Source organism: Adiantum capillus-veneris, chromosome 27 (assembly GCF_014529385.1).
Source record: "Adiantum capillus-veneris isolate H3 chromosome 27, ASM1452938v2, whole genome shotgun sequence".
Classification (NCBI taxonomy): Eukaryota; Viridiplantae; Streptophyta; class Polypodiopsida; order Polypodiales; family Pteridaceae; genus Adiantum; species Adiantum capillus-veneris.
Genome location: NC_140957.1, coordinates 4450001 through 4469213, shown reverse-complemented (window position 1 = coordinate 4469213; position 19213 = coordinate 4450001). Strand labels below are relative to the sequence as shown.

The 19213-nt window shown below is 44.5% G+C and overlaps 1 protein-coding gene across 4 annotated transcripts in view; it reads left to right on the top strand.

Annotated features, from left to right (window-relative positions):
* The window catches only part of LOC147421431 (F-box/kelch-repeat protein SKIP4-like), a 35716-nt gene extending 17656 nt beyond the window's left edge, over positions 1–18060 (top strand). For 2 of the 4 annotated variants that reach the window (XM_086503581.1, XM_086503580.1), the window contains exon 2: positions 16661–18060. In XM_086503581.1, the coding sequence (XP_086359707.1) occupies positions 16740–17810 (1071 nt within the window). In that variant the 5' untranslated portion in view covers positions 16661–16739 and the 3' untranslated portion in view covers positions 17811–18060. Of the gene's footprint in view, positions 1–16564 lie in introns of all 4 variants that reach the window. The other 2 variants (XM_086503578.1, XM_086503579.1) reach the window with 1 other exon arrangement.
* The last annotated feature ends 1153 nt before the right edge of the window (positions 18061–19213 follow it).

The following is a 19213-nucleotide window of genomic DNA, read 5'->3' as shown; positions in this document are numbered from 1 at the left end:
GCTACTCTGTTCTTGGTACAGTAGTCCTGAAGCCCTTTAGACAGCCCACAACAATACTTCTCTATCTGCTCTGTCAATAAAACAAATGTGTAGGAGGTCACTGAGAGTAACGCTTTACAAAACCTCTGATTGTACTCCAGCAAGCTCTTGCATCTAGCCGAAGTAAGATGGTGCCAATCTGTCATGACGTCCGCTTCAAATTCATTTGACAGCCAAGTAGATGCAAACATTTTCTTGACGTAGACCCATGTGGCGGGTGGCTGTCCTTGCATTAACGATGTCGTCCACCATGTAAACGCATTATCCTTCAAGAAAGTGGCAGCTTTCCTGACCTTAGAGGCCTCTGTAAAATTCCCTCTTGCATAAGCTGTATCAAACTGTTGGAGGAAAGTGAGAGCCTTTGCTTTATCCTTGAAGCCGTTGAAAGTGCTAAACTTTACAACTGCACCAGCTTCTTTGTAAGATTTCGGCTTTTCCAGTGCCCCAAATTGTTATAGGGAATTGTCTACAACATGGACACTGTAGTAGGCATGATCGGCACATCTTGGCCATTAACATTTTGCGTCAGAGGTGCCATATCTGGCTGCTGTCCAGAAAAACCAGCCATGCCAAAATGACCCTGTGGCACCCCAAACTGGCCCTGGTTGCACTGAAAACCTTGTTGCATGCCGATGCTACTATACATGGGGTTTGGCATCATACCTTGCATACCCCCAAACACTGTTCCTGGCATGTACGACTGACTTCCAGGCGCATACTCTGGAACACAGATCCACCCCAAAATACCCAAGATGTACCGTGGGTGGTGGAAAAACTAGATGCATTGCTTGGTAACCAGTTCCCTGTCCATTCAAGACAGCATGCGGGCTCTGAAAGGTGGCAGGCTGAATTGGCATAACCTGTGGAATAGGCGTTCTAGCCACCTGTTCAAGGACGGGAGTAACATGTTTTGGAGCCCTCGACTCTGCAACATGCGAGTGTTCCCTATCTTGCTGAGTCGCATGAAGTACTTGGGCTTGAGCCTCAACAACCTTTGTTCGCGGTGTAGGTTGCCTATTTTGCTGCTGCACTGGTGGCGCTTGCAAGAACTCCATAAACCTTGGGTTTTGCACCAGTTGCGAAAAGACATTCACCACGGCAACTAACTGAGTCCTGAAGGCATCATCCTCAAGTTACCCAGTCATAGAGCCCTGTACTACTGGAAGAACATTCACATCAACAGGAGGTACAGACTGACGTGGCCGTGAGCTCTCGCCAATCTCGAACACCATAGGAACTTCCTGTCTGTGTTTCGAAGAGGAACCCTCTTCCATAATGCCCTTCCCTTTGTCGGCCATAGTGTAATCCCCCGTTCCTGTACTCTTTGTCTTTACCCAAAACAACCGAGGCTCACTTCTTGAGGAAAAAGTAATTAGTGTCCCGGCAAGAGAACCTTGAAACCGGCCCGTGGGGCAGTAGGCTTTGGCTTTCACCCGAAATTCTTGACTATAGACACACAGAGAGAGAACGTGCAAAGGAAACCTACAATGGGAATTAACACTTAAGAACACACATGGCTCGGAAGCTAGAATGCTCCGAGCAGACCCCAACAACTTGTAGGCCCCAAAATTGGCGCCCCTTGCGGTATTTCTTTATACTTTGAGAGGGTAAATTCCAAAGTAGAGTCTTGGGAATTCTTTACATGTATCTAGCTAGATACCACCTGTTTTGGCCAAATTTCAGCAGCATAACAGCCCCAAAACTTGCGCGAAACCTATTCCCTTGCTGGAACTCACTTCCACTGGCATAAACCCTTTGATTTCTACCTAGAAACAGTAAATTCAGCTCACTGTGTTTACTGGTTTTTGCCGTGTTTTCAGCCCTAAATAGTCCTCTGTCAGTGGGGCACTATTCCCAATGGTTTTGGCGTCAATATGGCTGAAAAACCGTCAAAATACAATCAACGTTGAAAATACACCCATTTGGTGAGGTTATGACCCTCACCGGTGCCTGCTTTGGTGTAGTAATTAGCTGTCACGTGATGTCACAAAGTGATGACATGGCGGACAGTAGAAACCCTAATTTCTGCCAGAAACCCTAAAATTCCTGCAAACCCTAAGTTTTGCTAGAAACCCTAAATTCCGGAAATCGCAGAGGCGGATTATTAATTTTTTATTTTTTTTTTTGGAAAATGATGAGCGACGCGAATTTTGCTTTTGCTTTTTTTTTTTTAATAAAAAAAAAGAGAAGACTCTCTAAGAGAGAGAGAGAACTGATGCTTTTGATTTTAAAAGCTTTTGGGGTTCCGCTTTTGGGCATCCCTTGTAACCTTTAAATTAGTGGTGAGGGCCTCACTTCTCAGAGCATCTGGACGCAGAGTCTGAGAGTGAAACCCTAACCGCTCTCTTGTACTTTGATGATTGATTCATACAAAAAGAAATACTGAAAGGGGCGCCAGTCTTTGGGGCCAATATCTCTAGGCACGGAACTCCGCCGGGCCAGTGCAAATCTATTGTGATCTGTGAATTGTTTTGAAGTGGTTATTTGGTGCTGTCGCGGTTGATTCTTGACTTGGAGTGTCCAAGTCTGTTACAGTGGTATCAGAGCACGGCCGATTTCTCTTCTACGGGAAATCCGATCCCCGAATTTTTTTTTCCGCGGCACCTGTGGCTTCAGGCAATGATCAGTTGACTCCCTCTGCATATGGAGATGCGGGTTGGGATCACAACGAAGATTCAGACAGAGAGTATGGCCCGCCTCGGCCTACTCAGGCGGAGCAAACAGAGATGGAGTGTCGTCAATTGATTGGCAATGCAACAAAGATGATGCTCAATTTTGCCAAGGACCCGAAGATGGCAAAATATATGAACCAGACCTCTTTGGAAGAGGTACAGACGGAGTGGAAGAGAACCACAACACCACTCCCGAAACCCGCTCTCAAGAAACCTTCTGCCTCCAAGAAAATATACGGAGCAGGAACTGGAGAACGTGGTTGATGCACGGATTGCTCAGCTTTTTGACACGCAAAAGAAAGCCAAAAAGCACGGCAAAAAGCAGAAGAAAGGCACTGACTTCCCGGGATATTTGGGTCGTCGGTTGACATTTGACAAGGCAAAGAAATTGAAGAAGCCTTTAAGTTTGAAGACCTACCCAGTTCTTCTTCTTCTTCTTCTGACAGTTCTTCTAGCTCCTCGGATTCGAGCGAAGAAGATAGAAAAGGTAAAAAGCGAAGCAAGAAGCAACGCTTTGGAAAGGGCAAGAGAAAGGCAAAGAAGGCTAAATCTCGCCCAGAGACTGACAGTTCTACTGAGGACTCGTCTACAGACAGCTCAGATTCCGGTGACGGAAAGTTTTATGCGAACAAGAAGAATTTTTACAAAGCCAACCAGTATGACTTTCTCGAAGATAAAAGCAAGAAAGTCCGAGAGTTTAAGGAAGGTGGCCACTCGATCAAGTTTGATACTTTTTCAGGATACTCAGATGCTTCGAAGGCTTTGTCTTTTATACAGCAGTTTGACATCGCTTTTGCGGGAGGACGCTCTTCAGAGCCTCCAAGATTCGGAGAGCTACCTCTTACCTTAAGGGGAATGCTCGTACTTGGTGGTCCACGCTTCTTTTAAACAGGACTGCGCCAGTTACATGGCTGAAATTTAAGAGGCTTTTTATTTCTTCTTGGTTGACTCAAGAGTTTGAGCGAGATATTTGAGGTGCTTGGAACCATCTTCGGATGACCAAGAGCGATACAGTGAATTCTTACTGTGAAAGATTCTGGAGCTCTTTTCTACCCGCCTCTTCATTCAAGAAGATCTCGTTCAGAGAACAGATTGAGCGGTTTACCTTGGGTCTACCTACAGAGATCCGAGATCACTGCTTGGAACAGAAGTCAGCTTCTATTCAGGAGTTGATGAGTCATGCGAAGCGGGGCTTTGCCATTCACTCTGGCAGTTTGACCTACCCCACAGATGAGGCCATGACACAACGAGCCGAACAAACTTCTGGGAATGAAAGTAAAATGAAAAAGAGCAACCCAGAGAAAAAAAAGGATGCACGACCCAAGCTTACTCCTGAGGAGAGAGCTCGCTTCATCAGAGAGGGGAAGTGCTTTGGATGCGGGGAACATGGACATATTTCCGCAAAGTGCCCTGATAAGGCACAGAAAGAACAGAATAATAAAGACGACAACAGGCCTGAGCGTTCGAGAGCAACTGAGGAATGTGGCAGAAAAGGCAGATAGAAAAGCAGAACTTGTACCACATGGCGTGGGACCTACACCGAATCTAATGAATGAAAGTACAAACTTTGCCGCTTTCGGGGCAAAGTGAAGGATCAGGAAGCTCTTTTGAAGGAGCCAAGGCCAACTTCTTTTCACTTGGAATTGGCGGCTCGATTTGGAACTACGCCCGACAGACTGACGCCACAGGCGAAGGTAGTTCTACTGGCACCCGGATGGGATGTTGCCATTACACCGAGCATTGGCAAACTTCGTTTGCAAAGACAGGGGTGTTTAGGGCACGCGAGTGACGTTCTACTCGGGATCCCTTGGTACCACAAGAACTACGCCGTGGTTGACTACCGGGCTGAGAAAGCGACTTTGATAAATAAATGAAGGGCTTAGAGATTGTACTTGATGAGCTTCAGTTTTCTTACTCATTCTTTTGGGAGAACTGAACGATGGATAAAGTTGAATATGTTTTGACCTGAAGAAAAGAACGCCAAGATTTTTTTTCTCCACGCTCATGCCGATTGCTTTTGAGAGGACCTGAAGATCATACCATTGATCTGATATCTGGAAGCACGCCACCGAATCGGCCACCTTATCGTGTGAGCCGAGTACAGAATGAAAAGATTATGAACTCAGTGAAAGACCTCTTGGAAAAGGGTCTTGTCCAGCCTAGTACTTCACCGTATTGCTCTCCAGTGTTGTTGGTTTTGAAGAAAGACGGATCTTGGAGAATGTGCATCGATTATAGCACTCTCAACGAAATCACCATCAAGAACAGATTTCCGATTCGTAGGATTGATGATATACTCGACAAGTTACAGGGATCCTCGTGCTTTAGCAGGATTGACTTGAAGAGTGGATATCATCAGATCAGGATCGCGCCAGGAGATGTCTACAAGACAGCTTTTCGGACGACTTTTGGGTTATTTGAGTTTTTGGTGATGCCTTTTGGCTTAACCATTGCTCCTGCGACATTTAACCGGATGATGAATAGGATTTTTCGAGAGTACAGGCTATTTCTTGGCACTTTCTTTGACGACATCATTGTTTTCTCCAAGAATGAGGCAGAACACAGAGATCATCTGCTTCAAGTCTTTCAGGCATTACGAGATCACACATTAGTGATTAATGCTAAGAAAAGTGAATTTTTCCTACCATGGATACACTTTTTGGGACACATTGTGTCAGCAGCAGGAGTGCAAATGGACCCGGCCAAGATAGAGACTATCCGTGATTGGCCCGATTTGAGGAATGTCCATGAAGTTAGAAGCTTCTTGGGACTGTGTTCGTACTACAGGCGGTTCATACGAAAGTTTGCAGAGGTTGCTTCCCCTTTGCATACCTTGACACAGAAAGGAGTACCTTTTTCGTGGGGACCCACAGAGGTGAGTGCCTTTCGGACATTGAAAGAGAAATTGACTACGGGACCAGATTTGACTTTGCCGGACTTGCAGAAGTCATTTGAAGTATTTTGTGATGCTTGTGGTCGTAGTCTGGGTGCGGTCTTGATGCAAGAAGGCCATGTCATAGCTTATGAGAGTCGTTTGTTCTCTAGGCCGGAGATGACAGCACAGATTTATGAGAAAGAGCTTTTGGCGGTTATCCATGCTCTTACTCAGTGGCGGCATTACCTACTCGGAGCGGATTTTACTGTCTTTACAGACCATCAGAGTTTGCGCTACTTCTTGTCACAAAAGCAGCTTTCGGAAAAGCAGATGCGGTGGGTGAACATCTTGTCACAGTTCCACTTCGAGATTGTCCATGTGCAGGGACAGAAGAATGTGGTGGCAGATGCTTTGTCTCGGAAACCGTTGGTTCTGGCTATTTCTGCGATACATCATAGGAGCTTCGAGGATATGGTCGATCAATGTGCCACAGATACAGATTTTGCAGATATTTTCACACGGATACGGGATGGGGAGACAGTAGCTGGATACTCCCTTCGGAAAAGCTACTTGATGAAAAAGACTATGTTGTTCGTTACACAGCCGTTGAGGGAAAAGGTTACGACTGATTGCCACTGTCCACCTTTTACGGGTCACCGCGGCATTGCTACCACCATGAAAGGGGTAGAGAGAGATTTCTTTTGGCGGAGATTGAAGAAGGATGTGGAAGAGTTTGTGCGCAGTTGCTTGGTATGCTAGAAGGTCAAGTTTGACAGGCATAAGGCACAGGGATTGTTACAGCCTTTACCCATACCCACCCGCCCCTAGGAAAATATTGAAATGGATTTCATTTTTTTTAATCTCCCGAGAATACAGAATGATCACGATGATTTTCCGATTACATGGCACGCTTGAGACGATTGTCTCCGACAGAGACCCCAGATTTATGAGTTTGTTTTGGAAGGCAATTTGGGAGAACATTGGCACGCGGTTGCAGTTCTCGTCATCGTTCCACTTGCAGACTGACGGGCAATCTGAGATTGCCAATTCAGTGATTTTAGATTTATTGAAGTCTTGTATCTCGCATCAGAAGACTCAATGGGAAAAGAACTTACCTTTGGTGGAATTTGCCTACAATAACACGATACACTCTTCGACGGGGAAGACGCCATGAGAGATTGTCGAAACTGCTGCGAAGGTTCCATCCTTCCTGAGCACGAAAGATTAGAAATTTGCAGCGGATGAATATTCGCGAGACTTGGATACGGCTTTTGCCAAGGTTCGCGAGACTTTGCAGGAGTCTCAAGAACGACAGAAAAAGGCAGCGGATCGCCATCGTCGCGACTGGAAACTGAAGGAGGATGATTGGGTGCTCTTACTTTTGAGAAGGCACGCCTAAGAAAGAAAAAGGGAAAGGAGAGGCTTTTTCCAAAGCTTAGTATGTGATACTACGGACCTTTCCAGATTACTGACAAGATAAATGATTTCTCCTTCCGATTGAAACTGCTAGATACTTGGAGGATTCACAATGCATTGCATGTGAGTCTCTTGAAACCTGGTAAGGGTGATGTGCCTGATGATGGGGAGCCTGATGAGCAACCCAAAGTGGAAGAAAACGAGGAGATCCTTGTTCCTGAACAGATTTTGGCACATAATGATACGAAGAAAGGTAAAGTCCGAAGGCGGTTCTTGGTTAAGTTCAAGAACTTTCCTGCATTTGATGCGAAGTGGATGGAGGAGGAGGACCTAGCAGATATTCCTCGGATTGTGAAACTTTACCTCGATGTTTTGGTTTAGCATAGTCTACTCCAAACGGAACCCAGAATTCAGCTTGGCCGGAGATCTGGTGCAGTGGGATGCACAAGAGGGGAGTCACTCCACTCCTTTGTCAACAGATGCCTCGATTTTGATACTAAAGTCACTGATGTCTCTTTGAGCTTCAGGGATACTGAGAGCTGACAGTATTCTGCTGGATGACTTTATGAAATGGAATTCGTGATTATGATACTAATTTGTTCTTGACTTCTTGTGAGTGCAGGAACTGATAGCCGAAATGACTGCAGCATTTTGGTCTGATTGATCTCGAATAGACATGGTTGCAATAGGGGTTAGTCAATCGGACATCGATGAGGTCCCGATCGGACCTAGATGTGATTGCTAACTACATTGCCGATAAATCATGGTCTAAGATCCGAATGAATGTTGAATGTCCTGTGATGTCCTGTGATGTCTGGTGATGTCCTGTGATGTCGTGTGATGTGACTGTCGATTTTGTACATGTGCTAGATGTGTGTTCCTACTACGTAGGTACTAACAGTCAGTGTCTGCTAAGACGGTTTATGGCTTTTGTCGGTTTTGCAGGCGTAATCGCGGTCGATTACAATGCTTTCAAGAGGGGGGTATGTCACAAAGTGATGACGTGGCGGACAGCAGAAACCTTAATTTCTGCCAGAAACCCTAAAATTCCTGCAAACCCTAATTTTTGCTAGAAACCCTAGATTCCGGAAATCGCGGAGGCGGATTATTATTTTTTTTATTTTATTTTTATTTTTTTTTTGGAAAATGATGAGTGATGCGAATTTTGCCTTTGCTTTTTTTTTTTTAATAAAAAAAAAGAGAAAAGACTCTCTAAGAGAGAGAGAGAACTGATGCTTTTGATTTTAAAAGCTTTTGGGGCTCTGCTTTTGGGCATCCCTTGTAACCTTCAAATTAGTGGTGAGGGCCTCACTTCTCAGAGCATCTGGACGCAGAGTCTGAGAGTGAAACCCTAACCGCTCTCTTGTACTTTGATGATTGATTAATACAAAAAGAAATACCGAAAGGGGCGCCAGTCTTTGGGGCCAATATCTCTAGGCACGGAACTCCGCCGGGCCAGTGCAAATCTATTGTGATCTGTGAATTGTTTTGAAGTGGTTATTTGGTGCTGTCGCGGTTGATTCTTGACTTGGAGTGTCCAAGTCTGTTACACGTGACACATCTCAACCCTATGTGTCCGTGGACAAGCTACACCACAGCAGGGTTCAGTCAGTCCGATCAAGTTAGATTAGCAGTGATCTGGCACTTTTGTGAGTCTATTCGTAGACCGTGCATGCCCAGTCACTTAGCATAGATGCATATCCTCCGGTTGCACACAGCATGATCATCGGAATTCCCATCAGAATCCATTAGCATCAGTTAGGGGAATTTTCCAGTGCATTTAGCCTATTTTCCTATTTATTGGGATTTTCACTTATTATTTTTAAGTGACTTTCCAACAAAAGTAGGTAGGGCAATTTTGCTAAGTTAATATATAAGCAAACCAAAGTTCACACTTTTTGGCAGAAGAGGCAGCAGGAGCTTCCCACTCAACAGGCAACTTCTCAGCAGTACCCCTCCTCATGACCCCCTAGCGACTCCATCCCCTTGGTGTTTCTCCCCCACAGCCAGTATCGCCTACAAGTTCCATTCTCTGGCGTTTTCACGTGACCCACAGGCCTCAACACTTAGCGTTTTGACTCATCAAGCTTCAGCCAGGAGCAGCAAATTACTAACGCTAGCAGGGCAGCAACATCAGCGTTTGACTTTCAGATTTCAGCCATGGAAAACGCAGCACCATAGCGTGTTTGTAGCAGGTATAGCAGCGCTAGTTTGCAGCCTCGGACCCTGCAGAGTTTCAGCGTTTTCAACTTGCAACAGCCAACCTAAAACGCAGCCTTGAACCCTGGTTTTTCAGCGTTTTTGTTCAGCCCTAAATTCCTCGTCAAAACAGGGAATTTCAGCCATGTGAATCAGCCCCAAGACCACTCAGAACCGCCGCAGTTTCCCCTTTGGACAGCAGATAGAAGTAGACCAATTCAGCCCCGAACAGTCCAATAAATTCAGCAGATTAGAAGATCTCAGATTTCAGCCATCAAGTCGCCGTCGTCGTCGCCGTCGTCGTCATTGGCATAGTCCCATTGCATGAGTCCATTGCATACGCATTGTACACCTTTGTGCAATCAAAGTAGACCACTGTCGCCGACGAGAGTGGGGCTTTCGGAGGAGGGTTTTACAACCTCTCGGGTGTCGTATCTCTTCTCTCTCCTTCTCTCAGTCTCATTCACTTGCACGCACAATCCACTCACTTTGTTCGTGATCATAGCACTCTCCGTAAGACGGAAAGCTCTCTCTTTCCCTAAGAACTAAAAGGAACCTTGAGCAATAAAGATCACTAATCTTGAGAAAATACAACATTCATTCCGCTGCACCTAACATTGGTATCAGAGCTTTGGAAGTGTTTTGAATTACTCAAGAGAAGAACCACAAGAACCACAAGAATTTTTTTTTGCTTGTTGTGATCGCACAAACCCACCCAAGTTTACTTGGGCGTGGCGATTCCTAATCGTGTTTTGTTGAAGAGTGACAGGAATCCCAAGAAAGAAGGGCTTGTCCAGCCTCCCCTTGTGTCTCTTTTTACTCATTGAGAGCGGACCATGCACTTAGCGGCCGGCCAATCGACGTGAGGTGGGAAAAAGCAACCTTGGTGTGAGCGCAAGGCCGCCAAGGGGTGCGTCCGCAGAAAGGAGTAGAACTCGGGTGAAGAGAAGATCCTTCTCCAACGCGATTTGCAAGCGAAAGAACCCCTCAAGAACCTCAAGAACCCAAGATTCTCAAGAATCAAGGACCTCAAGAACCACAAGACCCTCAAGAACCAAGTTCCTCGCGAGCTTAAGACCCCAAGATCATAGTGCATGGTCGTCACCCGAAGCGGCATGGATACTTTGCATTCAGGTGATGAGCATGAGAGAGGCGACGAAGGATTCTCCCCACCAGGAGGTTTTTCCAACCCTCCCCCTTCGTCATCTACGCCAGACCCTATGGAGGCAATGATGAAGCAAATGATGGCCATGATGGATAGACAGGAAGACAAGCGCCTTGCTTTAGAACGCGAGCACAACGCAAGAAAAGAACTAAGGAAGGAAGAAGCGGGAGCAAGAAACACAGCATTGGAGGCCGATCGTGCTGCGCATAGATTAGCTATGGAGGCTGAGCGTGAAGCTCAAAGGGATTTCGCAATCAAGAATTTATTGCCCAAGTCCTAGCCTCGAAGACCGAACCACCCAAAGATCGTGGAAGTTGTCAAGTGGTGCAAGCCACGACGCGGATTCCAACCATCTAGTCACAGAAAAGTTGATCTTCAGTAAGTATGACGGTAAGATGGATGCTACAGTTATTCATTCTTGTTTGCATCAATTTAATGCTTATTTTGCGACAACTAAGAAGACAAGCAATAGCAAAGTTTTGACGGCAGCTATGTACCTTGCCGGTGATGCCATTAATTGGTACCACGCATGGCAAGAGGCACAGCTAGCCGCTCACCTAGAGGCAGCCGACGCTTTCACGCCCCTCTCTTTTAGTTGGGATGATTTCCAAGACAAGCTCGAGGCGCGGTTTATGCCACCTCAGTACCTTGCACGATTGAAGGACGATTGGCGAGCTCTCAAGCAAAATGGTATGCCGGTCATGTCTTTTTCTAATCGTGTTTTGCAGCTAGGTACCCAATTACGCATGTCGGATGATGAGCGCAAAGAGGCTTTTCTCTTTGGATTGGACGAGTATATCAAGTACGATGTCGAGGTATTCGATCCAATCGATCTCAACAAGGCGGTAGCAATTGCTCTCGCACAGGAGATGAAGCACAACAAGGGAAAGCCTAAGGAGAACAAGACTTCCACAGGTACCTCGCAGACTTTTCAGAACCTGCAGAACGGTAAGAACGGTAAGAATGATAACTCTTCTAACCAATCTACCAACAATATCTCATCAAAGAATTCTTCCAATGAATCTAAGGGTAAGGCTAACACAACTGCTAAACCTAAGCTTACTCCATATGAAAAGGTAGCACAAGGAATTGTAGGAGGTTACATCACTTCGGAAGAACAAAGCACTTATTCTAAGGAAGGTCGTTGTTTTCATTGTCACATTAAGGGTCACATAAAAAGAACATGTCCTAAGCTTGAATCGAATGACTCTAAAGAACCCACAACACCCACTACATCAGTCAATGCAATGAATGATAACACGATTGTGTCCACAGTTTCTCAGGACCCTCCCATTGATGATTCTCTCATTAAATGTTATGGTCGTACGTCGGGGCACCGTTTTGTCATATTGTTTGACCCAGGTAGTATGCATGATGTGATCAGTTCCTGTTGAGAGAGCCCGCCTCGAAGTTAGTCCGAGATCTCCTATCGAGGTCTCTGGTTTTCGTCCTGGTATGGACGCTCTCATCACCGAGGAATGCCTTGACGTGTTATTTGCAATTAAACAGACTGCCTTCACTAGAAGATTTGTTGTTTCTCCTCTCTCAGGATGTGATATGATTTTGGGCATTCGATGGTTTCGTGAGACTAACGCTCTCATTGATTTTGAGGCTAACACTTTAACTCTCAATGCCAAAAGTGATTCTCCTATTGTCTTTCATGGAGTGGATACTTCTCCTTCTCCATCTCTCATTGCCAATATGCAGGACAAGGTTGAAAGGATTCAAGATAAGGAGATTCTCTCAGTCTCTTTTTCTCCACAGCATGACACAAAATTTGCATGATTATGAGAAGCATGATGATTTGAAGGATAATGATTTGCATGATGATTTGGATGACAAAGACAAGCATGATGACTTGCATGAAGATGATGTGATTGTTCACAAGGATGATGTGTTCGTGGATGCTTTTTCTAGCAAAGCTAACCTCGTTGTAGATTCGATCAATCACCAAGAATTGATCTTGGCTTTCGAGTCAAGGTCCACAGATCCCCCACCAGAAGATTCGATAGATCCCGAAGAAGCGATCTTGGCTCTTGAGCCTTGATCCAAAGAACCCTCACAGGAAGTATTATGTGTTCGCATGATTGATACGCACGCATTGTTCGAGTGTTTCATTCGTGACGGTTTCCTGTATTTTAGTCAGCATCGGTATGTGGTCCCTTTTATTAGGCATGACATATTGTATGTTGAACACGTTTCTCTTATGAATGAGCACGGATGTATGCGGATTGTTCATGAAAACCTGAAAAGTTTGTATGTCAGGAAGTCACATTCCATGTCTCTTCCTTGGCATGACACAGTTTCCGAAAGAGCCCATGATTGTATGAGCACCAAGCATGGACATTTCCATTGTGATTTTCCACAGTTGATTGTTTTTGATCAAACAAAAAAGATTCGACCTCATTGTTTGCATGTGGTTGATGAACGGATTGTCATTCCGTCTCTATGTTCATCTACATTGCATGCAGTCTTTAGAGAAGACAAGATTTTTTTCCTTCGCTTTACATGGAATGGGTATGTTCATGGTTTTGTGTTTGAGATGGTTTCAGAAATTTTCAGCCATGGAGATTCTTGAAGACGAAAGAAGCAGGACTCTAGACGAAGTTGAAGCAAGAAAGGAGATTCTGAAGACTTTGTGTCTCTTTCGGCGCGGCCCAAAGAAGCAAGCGTTGCAGACCTTTATGAAGTTCAAGTACCGTACGACCCACACATTAGAGTGGGCCGGCGAAGAGTCCTTTCCAGGATTCCGGATGCTGTTGGCGATCTCCCTCGACGCCGTACAGTTCGGTACCAGTACCTCACTTTGAAAAGGAGGGGATGTCACGTGACACATCCCAACCCTATGTGTCCGTGGACAAGCTACACCACAGCAGGGTTCAATCAGTCCGATCAAGTTAGGTTAGCAGTGATCTGGCACTTTTGTGAGTCTATTCGTAGACCGTGCATGCCCAGTCACTTAGCATAGATGCATATCCTCTGGTTGCACACAACATGATCATCGGAATTCCCATCAAAATCAATTAACATCAGTTAGGGGAATTTTCCAGTGCATTTAGCCTATTTTCCTATTTATTGGGATTTTCACTTATTATTTTTAAGCGACTTTCCTACAAAAGTAGGTAGGGCAATTTTGCTAAGTTAATATATAAGCAAACCAAAGTTCACACTTTCTGGCAGAAGAGGCAGCAGGAGCTTCCCGCTCAACAAGCAACTTCTCAGCAGTACTCCCCCTCATGACCCCCTAGCGACTCCATCCCCTTGGTGTTTCTTCCCCACAGCCAGCATCGCCTACATGTTCCATTCTCTGGCGTTTTCCCGCGACCCACAGGCCTCAGCACTTAGCGTTTTGACTCAGCAAGCTTCAGCCAGGAGCAGCAAATTACTAACGCTAGCAAGGCAGCAACATCAGCGTTTGACTTTCAGATTTCAGCCATGGAAAGCGCAGCACCATAGCGTGTTTGTAGCAGGTATAGCAGCGCTATTTGCAGCCTCGGACCCTGCAGAGTTTCAAGCGTTTTCAACTTGCAATAGCCAACCTAAAACGCAGCCTTGAACCTTGGTTTTTCAGCGTTTTTGTTCAGCCCTAAATTCCTCGTCAAAACAGGGAATTTCAGCCATGTGAATCAGCCCCAAGACCACTCAGAACCGTCACAGTTTCCCCTTTGGACAGTAGATAGAAGTAGACCAATTCAGCCCCGAACAATCCAAGAAATTCAGCGGATTAGAAGATCTCAGATTTCAGCCATCAAGTCGCCGTCGTCATCACCGTCGTCGTCAGTGGCATAGTCCCATTGCATACGCATTGTACACCTTTGTGCAATCAAAGTAGACCACTCTCGCCGACGAGAGTGGGGATTTCGGAGGAGGGTTTTACAACCTCTCGGGTGTCATATCTCTTCTCTCTCCTCCTCTCAGTCTCATTCACTTGCACGCACAATCCACTCACTTTGTTCGTGATCATAGCACTCTCCATAAGACGGAAAGCTCTCTCTTTCCCTAGGAACTAAAAGGAACCTTGAGCAATAAAGATCACTAATCTTGAGAAAATACAACATTCATTCCGCTGCACCTAACATTAGCTACTCTTGTTCCTGCTCAAGAAGGCTCTTGCCTGGGCACAAAAGCATGAAACCACACAGCTCTACATCAGTTAAATGAAGAGCCCTCTTGTGGGGCATCACATAACTGCACGTAGGGGAGAGAGAGAGAGAGAGAGCAGTGTGTAGTGTGCAAGTCATCACTCCTAGCACCACACCCTACATAGAGTTGAAAGGAAGCACTCCATAGCTCTTAACCTGTGACAGGGACTTGCAAAACGAGCCTCCCAACTATAAATTCAGCGCCACTTCTTCATGCATGAGGAAAGTGCACAGAAATGTGCCACTTGGCGCGTTTACATACATTTTCCCGTTTCGGGGTTGCCGCCTAAAAATCTCCCGACTGGTTGCCCAGTTGACTTCGCGGTAGAGTTGTAAAATGTTTCCCTTGTCATTCCGAAGGTAACGACACGAACACATTTCATGGCCCAAAATAGCAATTCCCTTATTTTTAGGAGATGCTTCCGTTGGTCTCCCACTGGTCTTCTGACCATCTATCCCCATTGGGACCGCATCCAAAAATGCAATGTGGCCCAACTGTCGAGTATTTTCTTTTGGTGATCCCACGTCGACTTTATGCCTTTATTGAGTTCACTTCCTAGTATCCACCAACTTGTTAAGTGCGACGGGGGGACCTACATGATCTTGCACTGAGCCTAGACATCCTCTTACTATACGAATTCTAGTGCCGACCAACTTCCCGCCTGCGGTTGAGACTACCGTTCACATTGGCCAACAATGTCCGACCATTTGCAACTTTAAAAAGAGGGTCTCAAAAATAAAACAAAAATCATTGGAAACAAACCAACAACTAAGGTTAGCAGTTGCCACGTCCTTGTGACATAGTTAACAGTTACCACGTCCTCATGACAGATAGTAAATTCAGTCCCAACTGAAAATGTTGCTAAGTGTTTATGACATGTAAGCTCTTTCTTGTAAATCTATTAGGCCTTCCCTTCTTGTGGAGAAGCTTGCGTCCTATAGGCATCCATTTATTACAATGAAAGCCATCGAGTCTTATTTCCATTGGCGTAGTTTGTGGGCTGTCATCGAAGGTTGCGTTGACCAATTATAAAACTCAAGTGCATAACATTCTTGCGCACTAAATTGTGACATCTCGATGAGCATCGTGTCTCATTTTGATTGGCCTTGTATGCTGCTTGATCCCTACGTGCACATGCCCTGTCAAATATTGTTTTACTGTTTTTGTTCTTTCTATCTAATGCTTTTGTTCGGTGCCCTGGACAATGAGGTCTTGCTGGGCAAACTGAAAAAAGTCATGGAGATTAGAAGAGTGATGAGCATGAGTCGGAGGAGGGAGAAGGTTATGAGGAGGCTGACTCTCCATTCCAGATCTCGTGTTTTCTTTCGTGGGGTGCTCAGCAAATTTGGTTCGTTAACTGACTTGTCTAGTGTTTCCAAGGCACTAACCAACTTAGTGCTAGTCGGTAATCCACTCATCTGTGTGGTTCGGTCCATCTATGGCATGCCCTTTTGGACATGCTTCATGCCCTTTTGTACATGCTTCAATCCTTGTTCTTCCGTGTCCAAACTATGAGAGTGACTTGTTCCTGATAGGCAGTAACCCTGCAATTCACAAAAGTTACGTATAAACACGCAAACAATGAGAGATTGCACTTGCATGTCCAAGTGACTGAGACCCCCTCTAGTCGTAGAGGTACTGGGTCTGAGCCTGATTGCAAGTCTACATTGAATTTGAGCGCGTGTCAAAAGTTGTGAGCTGGTTTCACACATACTGGCTGCTGGTTCACAATTGCCTTGTCAGCAGTCTACCACATCAGCATTGCCTGCTGATGAAAAAAAGCATATCATAGCTTGCACCACCATAAGAGTCAATGAGTTTCCATAGTATGCACAACTCCTTGTCAGGTGCTGATGGTCACCTTGTCTTGTGGCTCATTACCATGAGTATAATTGCAGTTTCCTTTGAAGGTAAATTTGTGTTTTTCTCCGAATATGTAGAAAATGGCATTTGCAGACATGTAGTGTTGATGATGCACGGTCATGATATCAGTAAAAGCTTATTTAGATGGTATACTTGATGCTGTAATATTAACTTCTTTCTTATTTTATGCAGTCTGCTTTTGCACATTGAACGTGGAGGGAGGTCGATGAGAATAATGTAGGATGAGCTAAAAACTATGAATGTGTGTTACTTGTCATTGTGGAGCAGAAAAGCAAGTGTGCACGTGGTCACTTTTGGTAATAGGTGCCAAAAGTAAGCAGCATTGGGAAAGAGGAGTCAGTTAAGAATGGCAATGCTTGAAGATGAAAATCAAATTTATTTTACTGAGGATGGTGTCTTGATTCCAGGGTTGCCTAATGATCTTGCCACGCTTTGTCTTGTCAGACTTGCGCGGAAGTATCATCATACTCTTCGGGGGGTTTGTAAAACATGGAAATCATTTGTAACAAGCCGTCTCTTTGTTTCAATGCGGAAGATACTTGGGCTTTCAGAAGGATGGATTTATGTGCTTAGCAGAGATAGTTCAGAATATTTACATTGGGATGTGCTGGATCCCAGTCAACGCAGGTGGATGACTCTGCCTCCAGTACCTCCTAGTTGCTCAAGAAGGTTTGGAATGGCTTGTGAAGTCTTGGATGGACAGTTTTTTTTCATAGGTGGATGTGAAAAATATGAAGACCCAACAAATGAAGTGCATGTGTTCGACTCATACCAGCATAAATGGAAGGAGGTAGCATGCATGGATGTTGCAAGGTGCTATCTAGCAAGTGGAGCACTGGATGGGAAGATTTATGCGATTGGAGGGACGGGGACTATGTCAGGTGCTCTCACGTCTTGGGAGATGTTTGATCCTGAAAAGAGTCAATGGCATTCATATGATGACCCCAGTATTATCCAAGATCTTGGAGAGTCTCTAGTGATGGATGGGAAGATTTATGTGAGGCATGTTAGCCCAACAGATGGTCTTTCCTTGTATGCAGCACGGTATGACTCTGTTAGCAAAGTATGGACATTGCTAGATGACGAGATGACAAAGAGATGGTACGGACCGGCCGTGGTGTTGGGAAAAGATGCTTACATGCTGGACCAGACTTTTGGTGTGAAGCTTCTGACATTGGACAAAGCAAACAAGTGCTGGGATCCTGTTGGGCGAATTTCTCCTCTCTCAATCAAGACACCCTGCAGACTTGCAGTTGTTGGCTCCACCTTGTTTGTTGTAGGAAGGGGCTTGAAAGTATTGGCTATAGATATGGAAAAATCCTGGAAGGCCACTGGCCTTTTGGTGACATCACCAATCATGGGCACGCAAATTCGAGCTAACAATGTAGTCGTCTGTTGTAAAACCATATACATCTGATGACTTTTGTGTTATCTACAAAAGCATCCTGTAATGTAATTGCATCCTTAAAAATTGTTAAGTTCTCTTGTAAAGACAATTATTTATCATGACTACAGATTGTTTTCGCAAGGTTTTGACAAGGTGGGTCCTCGGAAACAATCTGTAATGATAAGGAGCTATCTCTGTTTGTACCAACACAATGCCAATTTCTGATTGCTTTGGCTCCAACTTTGAATAAAAATGGTCTCCAGCATCTTTGTTTTGTTGAGCTTGATTTGTGTCTTGTGCCTTTTGCCTGCATCATCTGATTCTTAACTTTACTGTCATTTCTCCCCTGCTTTGATTGAGGTTGGGTTTTCTGCACTTCATGGGCGTATTGTTAATGTTTATTTGAAGTAGATCAATGAAGAAACTCTCTGTAGTAGGGGGGGAGGTATATTTCACATGCTTTTTCCGGAAGGTTGATGCTTGAAACAAGCCTCAGGTGATGCCCAATATGTGTATCTCCAAGGAAGAGTTATGTCTATGTAAATACATCATGGTATACAGATCATGGCTACTTCTCATTATGAATGATTGGCTATCAAAAAGTGTCCGAGCCTCGGGTGAACTAAGGGCGTAAGGTTTCAACCGACATAATTAGTGTGGCCTTCATATTAGCAATTCAATTGTGGCTAGATATATGATGGTTGCTGGTTCTCATCACTGTTTCTTTCCTTGAATGCTTATCCTTGCCTATATCAAAGATATCATTGTTGCAACACTTAAGTTTATAAAAAATTCAAATTCGATTATTAGGCCCATTGCAAAGACAACATTGCCCTCTCATTTCATTCAAATTTCAAGGACAAGATTTGATGAGTTCTATAAAGACATGTTGTTGACCCACGCATAACTGTTAGATAGTTTGATATATACCTACGCTTGCACAAAGTGCACATTCTACTCCTTTGTAGGTGAAATTATTGTGTTTATGAGTACATGCTTGCCAGTATATATTCCAGAATAATTACTGTCTCTTATGTCTTACTTTATACAAGTAGATAATATGCTTTTTAATGTTGGACTAAAAAGGGCGAAATTTATGGTGTGTGACCCCACCTATAACAATGAAAGTAAACTCCCTAAAGTTGAATTAGAAATTGAGAAAACTTACAAAGCATGGATAATGTATCATATAAACCTTCAATTATCAATTATAATCAAATTTCCATGTTGGACTAAAAAGGACAAAATTTATGGTGTGTGACCCCACCCATAAAAATGAAAGTAAACTCCCTAAAGTTGAATTAGAAATTGAGAAATATTACAAAGCATGGATAATGTATCATGGCTTAATCTAGGTTGTCTCTCATTAGTTTAATCTTAAAAATCAAGGCCAAGAAAATGGTGTTTTTCAAGCCATGAAGCCCAAATTAATG